Genomic DNA, 12623 nt, shown 5'->3' on the forward strand with positions numbered 1-12623 from the left:
CCCTTTTGGCAGGAAGCAAAGAAGAACTAAAGAGCCTCTTGATGAAAGTGAAAGAGGACAGTGAAAAAGTTGGCTTAGACCTCAACATTCAAAAACGAAGATCATGGCATCTGGCCCCATCACTTGATGGCAAATAGATGGGGCAACAATGGAAACAGCGACAGATTTTATTTTGGGGGGCTCCAAAAGCACTGCAGATGGTGACTGCAGCCATGAAATTACAAGATGCTTGCTCCATGGAAGAAAAGTTATGATCAACCTAGACAGCTTATTAAAAAGCTGAAACATTACTTTGCCAACAAAGGTCCATCTAGTTAAAGCTATGGTTTTTCCAGTGGTCATGTATGGATGTGAGAGCTGGACTATAAAGAAAGCTGAGCACTGAAGTATTGATGCTTTTGAACTGTGGTGCTCTATTTAAAACAACCAACACTGAAGATTACTTTTTTTGCCTCCTACCTTCAAATTTTCCTGGATATTTTATCTTGCTCATATAAAAACCTTTGAAGAAATGAAATCAACAAAACACAGCTTATTTTTCTGATTTATGCTGTTTTTAGCATCTTCAAGTATTCTATTTGTATCCAACCTCCTCAGTTTTAGTCTTTTTCTTCAAACAGAGAGGAAGTGACCCTTCTCTGACACAACTGAGCAACTGAACTGAACTGAACCGACCCCTCTCTAAGCCTAATGCACTGAAATATTTCCTCCACCTTAGAAAATTACTCAAAGCAGAGTAGGACAACACTGCATAATACTCAAAGGGTCAATCCACCAAGAAGACAGAGCAAACCTACATGCACCAAACAACAAAGCTGCAAAATATATGAAGCTAAAACTGTTCTGACAGAATCAAGAACTCAGCAATTCCACCAAGCAATTCTAATCAACATCTACATATCACCCAACTCACAGAACAGAATATACATTCTTTCTAAGTGCACAATGAACACACACCAAGATAATGGTATCTTGGGGCTTTAAGAAAACTCAAGAAATTTAAAGTAATTGAAATTTACAGAGCACGTTCCCTAAACATAACGGAATCAAACTTATATCAATAACAAAATGATAACGGGAAAATATTCAACACTTGGAAGTTAAACAACACACTTGTAAATAATCCATGGATCAAAGAGGAAGTTTTAAAGGCAAGAAAAAACATATTCAACTAAATGAAAATTAAAATATGACACACTGAAAATTCATGGGACTCAGCTAAAGCTGTGTTGAGAGGAAGTTTATTGTACTAAATGCCTATATTACAAAAGAGAAAAGGTTTCCAATAATCTCTCACCTCAATTTAGAAAAAGAACAAAATAAATCCAAAGCAAATGAAGAAAATAATAAAAATAGCAGAGACAGATGAAATTGAAAACAAGAAAAATGGGGGGAAAAAATTAGTGAAATAGCTGGTTCTTTAAGAAAATAATCCCAAATTTCTAGCAACACAGAAAAAAAAAAAAGACACAAATCAATAGTTTATCAGGAAACAGGGAATATCAATGCAGAACCTCCAGGCATCAAAAGCACAATAAGAAAGAACTATGAACTCTACATATATAAAACAATTTAGATGAAATGGACCATTTCTCCAAAAAACACAAACTACCACAACTCATCATACAAAATGGGTAATTTAAATGATCCTATAACCATTCAGGAAATTGAAAATATATTCTTTAAAACTCCCCCAAAAGAAATCTCTAGGCCTTTATGGTTTCATTGGAGAATTATACCAAATGTTTAAAGAACTAAAATCAATTCTACACAATCTCTTCTAGAAAACAAAGAAACAGTTTCCAATTTATTTTAAACTAGTATGCTGCTGCTAAGTCACTTCAGTCGTGTCCAACTCTGTGCGACCCCATAGACGGCAGGCCACCAGGCTCCCCTGTCCCTGGGATTCTCTAGGCAAGAACACTGGAGTGGGTTGCCATTTCCTTCTCCAATGCATGAAAGTGAAAAGTGAAACTGAAGTCGCTCAGTCGTGTCCAACCCTCAGCGACCCCATGGACTGCAGCCTTCCAGGCTCCTCCGTCCATGGGATTTTCCAGACAAGAGTACTGAAGTGGGGTGCCACTGCCTTCTCCGTTAAACTAGTATATTCTTATTTAAATTATCAAAATCAGACTAAGAGTACAAAAATAGGAAACTACATGGACTGTAGCCCACCAGGTCCTCTGTCCATGGAATTCTCAAGACAAGAATACTGGAGTGGGTTGCCATTTCCTTCTCCAGGGGACCTTCCTGACCCAGGGATCGAACTTGGGTCTCCTGAATTTCAGGGAGATTCTTTAACATCTGAGCCACCAGGGAAGTCCACAAATGAGTATCATTTATGAATATATATGAAAAAATCTGTAACAAAATGTTAGAAAATAAAATCCAGTAATATAAAAAAGAATTACACATCATGACCAGTAGGGTTTATTTCCATAATGCAAGGATGCTTCAATATTTGAAAATCATTCAATGAAATAAACCATATTAACAGACTAAACAAGAGAAATCACAAGATCACATAAGTGGTACAAAAAGTGCATTTGATAAAATACAACACTCATTCATAAACATGTACAAATCTTAGAAAACAGAAGCGAATTTTCTCAACTTGATTAAAAAAAAAAATCTAAAAAAAATATACAGCTAACATTATACTTTGTGGCAAAACACTTGTTTCCTAAGACAGGGAACAAAGTAACGAAGTTTGGTCTCATTACTCTTATTTAACATAGTGTTAGAAGTCCTACTCAGTGCAATAAGGCAGTAATAAAAGGTATAAATTTCAGAAAAGAAGAAATAAAACTGTTCCAAGTTATAGATGACATGACTGTCCACATGTGTATACCTGTGGCGGATTCATGTTGATATACGGCAAAACCAATACAATACTGTAACGTTAAAAAATAAAATAAAATAATTAAAAAAAAAAGAAAACTAAGAAAAAAAAAATCCCAAAGAATCTACCAAAAAAAGAAAAACCACTACACATTTAGAACTTATAAATGAATTTAGCAAGGTTGCAGGGCTAGGAATTGAGTCACTCAGTAGTGTCTGGCACTTTGCAACCCCATGAACTATACAGTCGATGGAATTCTCCAGGCCAGAATACTGGAGTGGGTAGCCTTCCCTTTCTCCAGGGGATCTTCTCAACCCAGGGATCAAACCCAGGCCTCCTGCATTGCAGGCAGATTCTTTACCAGCTTAGCCACAAGGAAAGCCCAAGGTTGCAGGACACAAGACAAACATGAAAAAAAAAAATTGTATTTTTTATATACTATTAATGAACACATAGAGGCCAAAATTTAAAATCAGGTATCATTTACAACTGCTCAAAAAAGTGAGACATTTAGGTGTAAATCAACAAATCATGTACAGGACTTAAATGCTAAAAACAACAGATGTTGATGAAAGAAAACTAACATCTAAATAAATGCAAAGATACATTATGTTTATGGATTAGGAGACTCAATACAGTAAAGATGATAACTCTCCCTAAACTATCATATAGGTTTAACACAGTTCTTGTCAAAATCCTAATATGATTTTTTATAAAGACAAAATTATTCTAAACTTTATATGAAAAGGCAAAGAACTAGAATAACTAAAATACTCATGAAAATTAAGACTAAAGTTGAACGGACCAACCCACCCAAATATTATATACATAACAATGCCAGAAAAACATCTACTTTTGCTTTATTAACTACACCAAAGGCTTTGACTGTGTGGATCACAACAAACTGTGGAAAACTCTTAAAAGATGGGAATACCAGACCCACCTCCTGAGAATTCTGTAGGCAGGTTAAGAAGCAACAGTTAGAACTGGACATGGAACAACAGACTGGTTCCAAATAGGGAAAGGAATACATCAAGGCTGTACATTGTCACCCTGCTTATTTAACTTAAATACAGAGTACATCATGTGAAATGCGGAGCTGGATGAATCACAAGCTAGAATCAAGATTTTCAGGAGAAATACCTATAACCTCAGATAGGAAGATGACAGCACCCTAATGGCCGAAAGCAAAAAGGAACTAAAGAGCCTCTTGACAAACGTGAAAGAGGAGTGCAAAAAAGCTCACTTAATACTCAACATTCAAAAAACAAAGATCATGGCATCCAGTCCCATCACTCCATGGCAAACAGACCAGAGGGAAAGTGGAAATGGTGACAGATTTTATTTTCTTGGGATCCAAAATCATTGTGGATGGTGACTGCAGCCATGAAAATAAAAGACACTTGTTCCCTGGAAGAAAAGCTATGTCAAACCTAGACAGCGTATTAAAAAGCAGAGACATTACCTTGCTGACAGAGGTCTGTAGAGTCAAAGCTATGGTTTTTCCAGTAGTCATGTATGGATGTGAGAGTTTGACCATAAAGAAGACTGAGCTCAGAAGAATGGATACTTTCAAATTATGGTGCTGGCGAAGACTCTTGAGAGTCCCTTGGACTTCAAGGAAATCAAACCAGTCAATTCTAAAGGAAATCAACCCTGAATATTCACTGGAAGGACTGATGCTGAAACTGAAGGTCCACTACTTTGGCCACCTGATGCGAAGAGCCAACTCATTGCAAAAGACCCTGATGCTGGGAAAGACTGAGGGCAGAAGGAGAAGGAAGCAACAGAGGATGAGATGGTTGGACGGCATCATTGACTCAATGAACATGAATCTGAGCAAACTTCAGGAGATAGTGAAGGACAGGGGAGCCTGGTGTGCTGCCGTCCATGGGGTCACAAGGAGTCAGACATGACTAAGAGACTGAACAACAAAAATCATGAGAGTGTGGTACTGACAAAGGGACAGACATAAAGGTCAGTGAAACAGAACAGAGAACCCAGAAAGAGACCCACACAAATATGCCCAATATTTTTTTAACAAAGTGATTTGTTAAAAAGGGATTAAATGGAAGATAGCCACTTGTACAAATGGTGCTAGAGCAGTTGGACATTCATAAGCAAAAAAATGAACACTGACCTAAGTTTTAAACTTCATACAAAAATTAACTTAAATATAAAATATAAAACTATAAAATTTACAGGAAAAAAAAAAGAAAATCTTCAGGTCTAGGGCTAGGCAAACAGTTCTTAAACTTTTCACCAAAGGTACACGCAGTAAAAGAAAAATTTGATAAATTCTATTTCATTAAAACTTTCCCTCTGCAAAAGACCATGTTACAGTATAAAAAGGCAAGCTGTAGAGTGAGATAAAATACTAGGAACTAGGAAACCACATATTTGACAAAGGACTAGAATATGTAAAGAACTCTCAAACTTAACAGAAAAATCCTACTAGAAAATGGCAAAAGACATGAAATGTTGTTCAATATCATTAGCCATTCAGTTCAGTTCAGTTCAGTTCAGTTGCTCAGTCGAGTCCAACTCTTTTCGACCCCATGAATCGAAGCACACCAGGCCTCCCTGTCCATCACCAACTCCCTGAGTTCACCCAAACTCATGTGCATCGAGTCGGTGCATCGAGTGCATCGAGTCGGTGATGCCATCCAGCCATCTCATCCTCTGTTGTCCCCTTCTCCTCCTGCCCCCAACCCCTCCCAGCATCAGGGTCATTAGTCATTAGGAATGTGCAAATTAAACTGCAAGACAGCACTACACATTAATTAGAATGGCTACAGTTAAAAATAATGACACCAAATGCTGGCAAGAATGTAAAGAAATTAAATCATTCCTTCAATACTGGTAGGAATACAAACTCTATGCTTATCATTAGTACAGTGGCCAGGCCTCCCCCAATTCCAGTTAATTAGCAACAACTTTGAGTCCCAGACCATACTGAAATAAAGTATAGGTACATCCTGTGGTATAATAAGAAATATAGTTAGTCTTTGTTCCCAGCACAGACCTCCTATTAAAAAAAAAAAAAACCTTGGACGTTCCAGAGTGACAGGGGTCTACTTTAAAAGCTATTCATAGAGTCCCTTTTGAGCACACCTGAGTTTATGCTGCTGAGGTGACTTAGGGCAGAGCCCCAAGACAGCCTCAGGATGGGGCTGGTCACCAAAAAAACCAAAAGATTAGATGGTTAGAACTTTCAATCCTACCAACTTCTACAGGGGGTGGTGTGGTATGGAGGTAGGCCTGGAGATTAAGCCCTAGTAAAAATTCTTGAACAAGGAGAGAACTTCATGTTAGTTTAAAACAAAACAAAAAAAAATCCACATTCTGGGAGAATAACAAACCCCCACCGTTCCACAGGGATGGAAGCCCCTACTTCAGGACTCTTCTGGACCTACCCTATGTATCTCTTCATCTGACTACTCATCTTTATCTTTTATATCCTTTATTATAAACTGGTAAATGCAAATAAATATTTCCCTGAGCTTCATGAGACATAATTTTAGCAAATTATTAGACCTCAGGAGGGAGTTTGGGAACCCCCGAATTATAACCGGTTGCTACGAAGTATAAATGGTCTGGGCTTGTGACTGAGATTTGAGATTAAGTCCTTAACCTGTGGGATTTGATGCTATCACCACCGAGGTAGTTCACAATTGAGTTAAATTTGTAGCACACCCAGTGAATGTCCCGGAGAAGGCAATGGCAACTCACTCCAATACTCTTGCCTGGAAAATCCCAGGGCCAGGGGAGCCTGGTGGGCTGCCATCTATGGGGTCACACAGAGTCGGGCACAACTGAAGCAACTTAGCAGCAGCAGCAGTGAATGTCCACTGGGAACTGGACAACTACCTGGTATGGAAAGGAAACCCCACACATCTGGTGTCAGAAGTATTGAGAGCAGAGAAGAAAAATAATTTGCCCTTACAATCCTTTTACAAAATCCAATTCATGAACACCCAGATTTATCCCCAAAACAATGTATCAGTTTGCCAAAAGACATTTTACCTTTAAGGACCTCCATGTGGCATGTTTCCTCAGCACACTTTAAAGGATTCTTTTTATTAAAATTTCACTTACCCCTCCTTTTTCAGAAACTCATCTGGTTAAGCCACGTGCAGCACTCCCCGAGGACCAAATAACTCCTCTCTCCAGTTTCACAGCAAACATGTGACCTACTCAGGGACATGGGTAGCAGCAATCCCATGTCCTAAGTGCTAAATCAGGACTCTTACCCAAGTCCATCATTTCTGTATTCCCACTTTTAAAAAATCATCATTCTTGTGAATTCTTTCCATATGGACCTCACCTTTACCCAGAAAATGTTAATTCAACTGAACCCTACAGCATACAGCCCTCGTGAAATCCAGAAACCGAAGCACTTTGGACAGCTGCTTTATAATCTGAGGAACACTCAAGTCCACCAAGCAGTCGGTTGGGAGAATAGGCCTTGCCGACTGGAGCTGGCTGCCGTCTGCTTCTGGCTCTGTTACTGACTAGATATTTAACTTCACCAGCTATCTTACTTAACCATGTTTTGCCTTTTTACCTTTAGTAAAACAACAACAGAAGAATATTTATTTCCTCCTCACTGATGGAAAGAATCTAACGAGGCAATATAATTGTTCATGTTCCTCAAAAGTGAAGTAAATATTATACATTGTAGCTGCATAATTAATAAAAACTATTTCAGGATCTTCTTTCTTTGGGATTCAAATTCTTCTCATCATTTACAATTCCTCGTTCAGAGGAGACAAAAATATTCTATTTAAGAGATTAACAAATCCAGCTGAAATCACAATTTCAGCTGTGTCTCATCCCCTTCTGAATCTGTTTGCAGTTTTCTTGGTACCTCATGCTGCTATTCCCAGTCATTACGGATACGAAGAAAAGAAAAAGCTTAACAATTATATTCAGTTGTTGCTGTTGTTTAGTCACTAAGTGTGTCTGATTCTTCTGGGACCCCACGAACTGTAGCCTGCCAAGCTTCTCTGTCCATGGAATTGCCCAGGCAAGAACACTAGAGTGGGCTGCCATTCCTTTCTTCAGATCTTCCTTACCCAGGGATTGAACTCACATCTCCTGCATTGGCAGGTGGACTGTTTACCACGGAGCGACCTGGGACGCCCAGTTAAGTCTGGTAGAGCAGGGTTTTCCAACAGCAGCACTGGTATTTTGCACAGAATAGTTCTTTGTGTGGGGAGCTGTCCAGCGCACTGTAGGGATGTTTAGGGGCATCCCCGGGCTCCACCCACTAGGTGCCAGGAGCAGACTCTCAGTTGTGACAACCAAAAATGTCTCCAAACACTGCCAAATATCCCCGGGGAGCAAAACTGCTCCTGCCTAAGAACCACTACATTATACATATAACACACAAATATTTGGAAGCCATCACCTAAAAGGAAACCTTTAGACTGAAAAGAAAACAGAGAAGGTACAATTAAATATTTGAAAATTTTCCATATAGAAGCAGGAACAGATTTTGAATGCCAGACAAGGGAAATATACCAGTGAACAGAAGTTACAAAAAATAAAACCAGCTAATATTTACTCTTCTTACACACCAGGCTCTGCTGAGTGCACTTTCAAGCACTATTTCATTTAATTTTCACATGACCCTCTGAAGTTGTAGTAATGGCCTCACTTTACAGATGAAAAAACTGAGGCTCAGGAGCTCCAATAGCTAATAGCAAAAGCAGAACCCTATTTCAAACAGAGATCTAACTGAGCCCAAGCTCTCAACTCCCAACCTACCATGACCATGACAAATGAACAGTTTATTCATCATCTTTGTGTGCTCAGTCATGTCCGACTCTTTGCAACCCCATGTGTTGTAGTCTGCCACGCTTCTCTGTTCATGTAATTTCCCACTAGAGTGGGTTGTCATTTCCTATTCCAGGGGATCATCCCAACCCAAAGAGAGAACCCACATCTCTTCCGTCTCTTACATTGGCAGGCAGATTCTTTACCACTGTGCCACCTCGGAGGGTACACACCTCCACAAAATAAAGAAAATGAAGAACTTTTTGACTTAAAAGCTGTTTCTTTCAGCAACAATTCCCAAAGCCACCATCTCAGTCCTATCCGGTCAGATCAGAAGATCCAGAGAGTCTTCATCATAACCTCTAGGCACACTGTTGCTCTAACTCTGAGGAGCCCCATTACAACTTCCTACCTCAAGTTACTCAGGATACTCACTCTCTCAGCTCTTCTTCAGAAAGCTCCTTGAGAATGGAGCAATGAGCTTCTCATGTTTACACCTCCACAAAGCTATGCTCGACCTGGGGCTCAATGAACCTTTTATGAATGACTATTCCAGAGACGCCACCTCCACTCTCCAAAGCTCACACCAGAGGAGATATTTAAGTAAGCACCTTCAGGAGATATAATTCTTGCACTTGAGCTGCAAAATTTTATTGGAGATGATGAGTTTTTTCTAACTCTCAGAATCTAAGTCAGGAAGAGTCAGAAAGGGACAGATGACAGATAAGACATTCATTGGCTACACCTCCATTGAAGCTACTACAGACTCATATGACTATGATCACATCATGTGTTGGGGCAACATGTATTTATATGTGTGTATGTATATACACTTACATATGTATGTATGACATATATACATATATCTCTCTCTCTCTCTCTATGAATGCATGTATATACATATATCTTAGTTCTCTTCTTAGAAATTAAGTATATGTCTACAGAATTTCTGAGGCCTTGAATCTAGCCAAGAAGGTCTAAATTAAGGGTCTCTTTTTACCCCCTAGTATATTAATAAGGTAAGGCAAATAAGGCTATACAGAGTGCTCCTCATATAATACCAGCACTTCTGCTAACCAGTACTACCGTCCCTAGGTACCAGAGTCTGGTATCTTTTCAGGAAAATGCCAAGTGCCCAAGCTCCATTCATGTGTGTGGCAGTGAAAAGATACTCACAAACAGTGCAGGAGGGAGAAAGGGAAACATCACTAAATTATATCTCATGGGCACAATTTCCATTAGAAATCCCAGGTCTACAGGCTAATGTATGAATGTGTGCTCAGTCACTCAGTCTTGCCTGACTCTTTGTGACCCTATACACTGTAGCCTGCCTGGCTCCTCTGTCCGTGGGATTCTCCAGGCAAGAATACTGGAGTCAGTTGCCATTTTCTCCTCCAGAGAATCTTCCCCACCCAAGGACTGAACCCACGTCTCCTGAATTGGCAGGCATATTCTTTACCACTGAGCCACCATTCTTTACCACTGAGTACTTTAAATAGAAGCCAAAGTACTTCTATTTAAAAATGCTATCCCCAGTGTTCCTAGAACCCTGTCTTCACACCACATCCAGGTAGCTATGAGTTCTCTAGGCTAATATATGGAGAAGGCAATGGCACCCCACTCCAGTACTCTTGCCTGGAAAATCCCATGGACAGAGGAGCCTGGTAGGCTGCAATCCATGGGGTCGCTAAGAGTCAGACACAACTGAGCGACTTCACTTTTACTTTTTACTTTCCTGCATTGGAGAAGGAAATGGCAACCCACTCCAGTGTTCTTGCCTGAAGAATCCCAGGGACAGGGGAGCCTGGTGGGCTGCCGTCTATGGGGTCGCACAGAGTCGGACACAACTGACGTGACTTAGCAGCTTAGCAGCAGCAGGCTAATATAGGGGGCTAGTGGGAGAGTTGATAGGGAATGCCAGAGTAGAGCAATCAAGCAATTGCTTCACCCAAGAGTCAGACTCCAAATTAAGGTTAAGAAATGTTGAGAGGAAGAGCACCTGGCAAAAACCATGCTAGCGGTCCCTCAACTTCTTCAGGACAGTGAGGGCACTAATAATCATGTACCAACAGAAGCCTTTCTCACTGTCACCAGGTTCCCCTCCATGGTACAGAGGTTCATCTGGTTCCTTCCTTACAAACCTTCTATCTCCATCAATGACATGACATTTCCCCTTATGTGCAACCAATCACCCTTCAAGAGAGGCAGAAACATCCAGAAAATGCATTCAGACAGATGATGAAATGGGCTGGTCACCGAGTATAGGAACCAGTGCAAAATCAAACACACCAGCAGGGCCCAGAAAGCTCCCAGGACCAACCACAAACCCTCTTCTCCTTCAACATGCAGAGAGGTTTTCTTTTTTTCTTGAAGTGATTTTTCCAAATCGGAATAACCAGACAGAAGCTTTTAAATATATGAGTCTTATGCCAGGGGACCAGTTGAAATTCGGACACTGTTAACCTGACATGGGTTTAAATGGGGCCTTATTTTTCACCTATTCACCCTGTAGGGCAAAAAGAGAGCTCTGAAGCCTATAGTTTAGCACTTGTCACCAACCCTTTACTAAAGTCAAGGCAATTAGGCCCATGACTGTTAAAAATTTATCTCAAAGCTTCTGTCCTGCACAAACCAATCACAGTCACGGCTGAAAATAAACAAAGAATTTTAAAAAATTCTTTAATCCACACGCAAGGAGATGTGTGAGGGCGGCCGAGAAATCATGGCGACACGGACAGCCGGTGGCGACCAAGGGGACATCTGCTTCTGAGACCTGTTTTGGGACAGGGGACAATACCAACCAGTGGTACTTCGCTCTCTCCACATCTCTCTCCGTCTTTTCATCTGCCCATTCACCACATGTCGGTCCAACAAACTGTTTCTCTCTTTTGAGAGGTTAATAGCGAGAGCAAGAGAGACTCAAGACAAACGAGGGGGCGATGCCTGGGATATGTTGCAACACATAGTGCTGGAAAACGTGTAGCTGTTTACTACCAGCGCCTGGGAGACGCAGAGCGCCGCGCGCACCAGAGCTCAGTCCTCGGGGCGCGACCCCGCCTCCCCACAACCTCAAGCGCGTTCTGGTGTGGGGGCGACGCGCTGCGAGCCCCCTACGCGCCCACGGAACCCGGAGGCTCCCTGCCTCCCGGACCCCAGGGCAAGAGCGCGGTCTCCCCTCGGGCCCTGCGCCCACCCTGCGAGCTGCGCGCCCTGGAGTTACCTCGGAGGCCGGGGTTGTCATCTCTGGCCCGAATCTTTCGGATTTTGACTGGGCGCCCGCTCAGAGTGGACAGGACCAGACGCTGGCGCAAGAAGTTGCAGCCTGAGTAGCTGAGGGAGTGCGCCTGGCTCGCCATGTGCACGCCCTCCGCAAAGCCGCGGGCAGCAGGGACGAGGCGACTTCGGATGGGCGAGGGGGTCGCGGTATGGCAGTAGCGGCGACAGCGGCAGGGGCGGCCTGGGTTCCCTCCCGCAGCCCCCGGCGCGTCCACGTGGTTTGGAACAGGAAGAGAGAGAGACGAGACACCGGGTCAGAGGGGAGTGAGGCGGAGCCGGTGACCGCCTCTCCACCTACCCGCCCGGTGGAGGCAGTCCCCCGCACCGGGCCATGCCGCTATTGGCCGGAGGAGAATCAGGGCGGTGCCCGTGCCGCGCCGCTATAGGCCTTCACTGAGGCTGGGCGGTGCCCAGGCCGCGCTACCATTGGCCTGCGCTGGAGTTGGGCGGCGCCCGGGCCCCGGCAACAGCTCTCGGCTGGAGGAGCTTTGGGGCTGGGGGTGGATTGCGGAGAGGCCTGGGAGCGGACTCTCTGTAACACACCCTCCCTGCCAGTTTCTTCGGGTCTTTCCCCCGTAGGGGTAAGGGGAGTGAACAGCAGGCCTGGTACTTAGGCTCACCACTAACGGCAATCTCTGGGATGTGGATAGTATAATCTCCTCCCGCTTTTTCTTAATAGAAAACAGGATTGGCGCGCTTTACCCTGTTGGCAGACACAGTGCTG

At 42.4% G+C, this 12623-nt stretch overlaps 1 protein-coding gene across 2 annotated transcripts in view; it reads right to left on the reverse strand.

Annotated features, from left to right (window-relative positions):
* The window catches only part of RCL1 (RNA terminal phosphate cyclase like 1), a 194863-nt gene extending 182703 nt beyond the window's left edge, over positions 1–12160 (reverse strand). Inside the window, exon 1 of one of the 2 annotated variants that reach the window (XM_027549344.1) lies at positions 11844–12152. In XM_027549344.1, the coding sequence (XP_027405145.1) occupies positions 11844–11979 (136 nt within the window). In that variant the 5' untranslated portion in view covers positions 11980–12152. Of the gene's footprint in view, positions 1–11843 lie in introns of both variants that reach the window. The other variant, XM_027549345.1, reaches the window with a different exon arrangement.
* Positions 12161–12623: the final 463 nt, after the last annotated feature.

The sequence above is a fragment of the Bos indicus x Bos taurus genome, chromosome 8 (assembly GCF_003369695.1).
Source record: "Bos indicus x Bos taurus breed Angus x Brahman F1 hybrid chromosome 8, Bos_hybrid_MaternalHap_v2.0, whole genome shotgun sequence".
Classification (NCBI taxonomy): domain Eukaryota; kingdom Metazoa; phylum Chordata; class Mammalia; order Artiodactyla; family Bovidae; genus Bos; species Bos indicus x Bos taurus.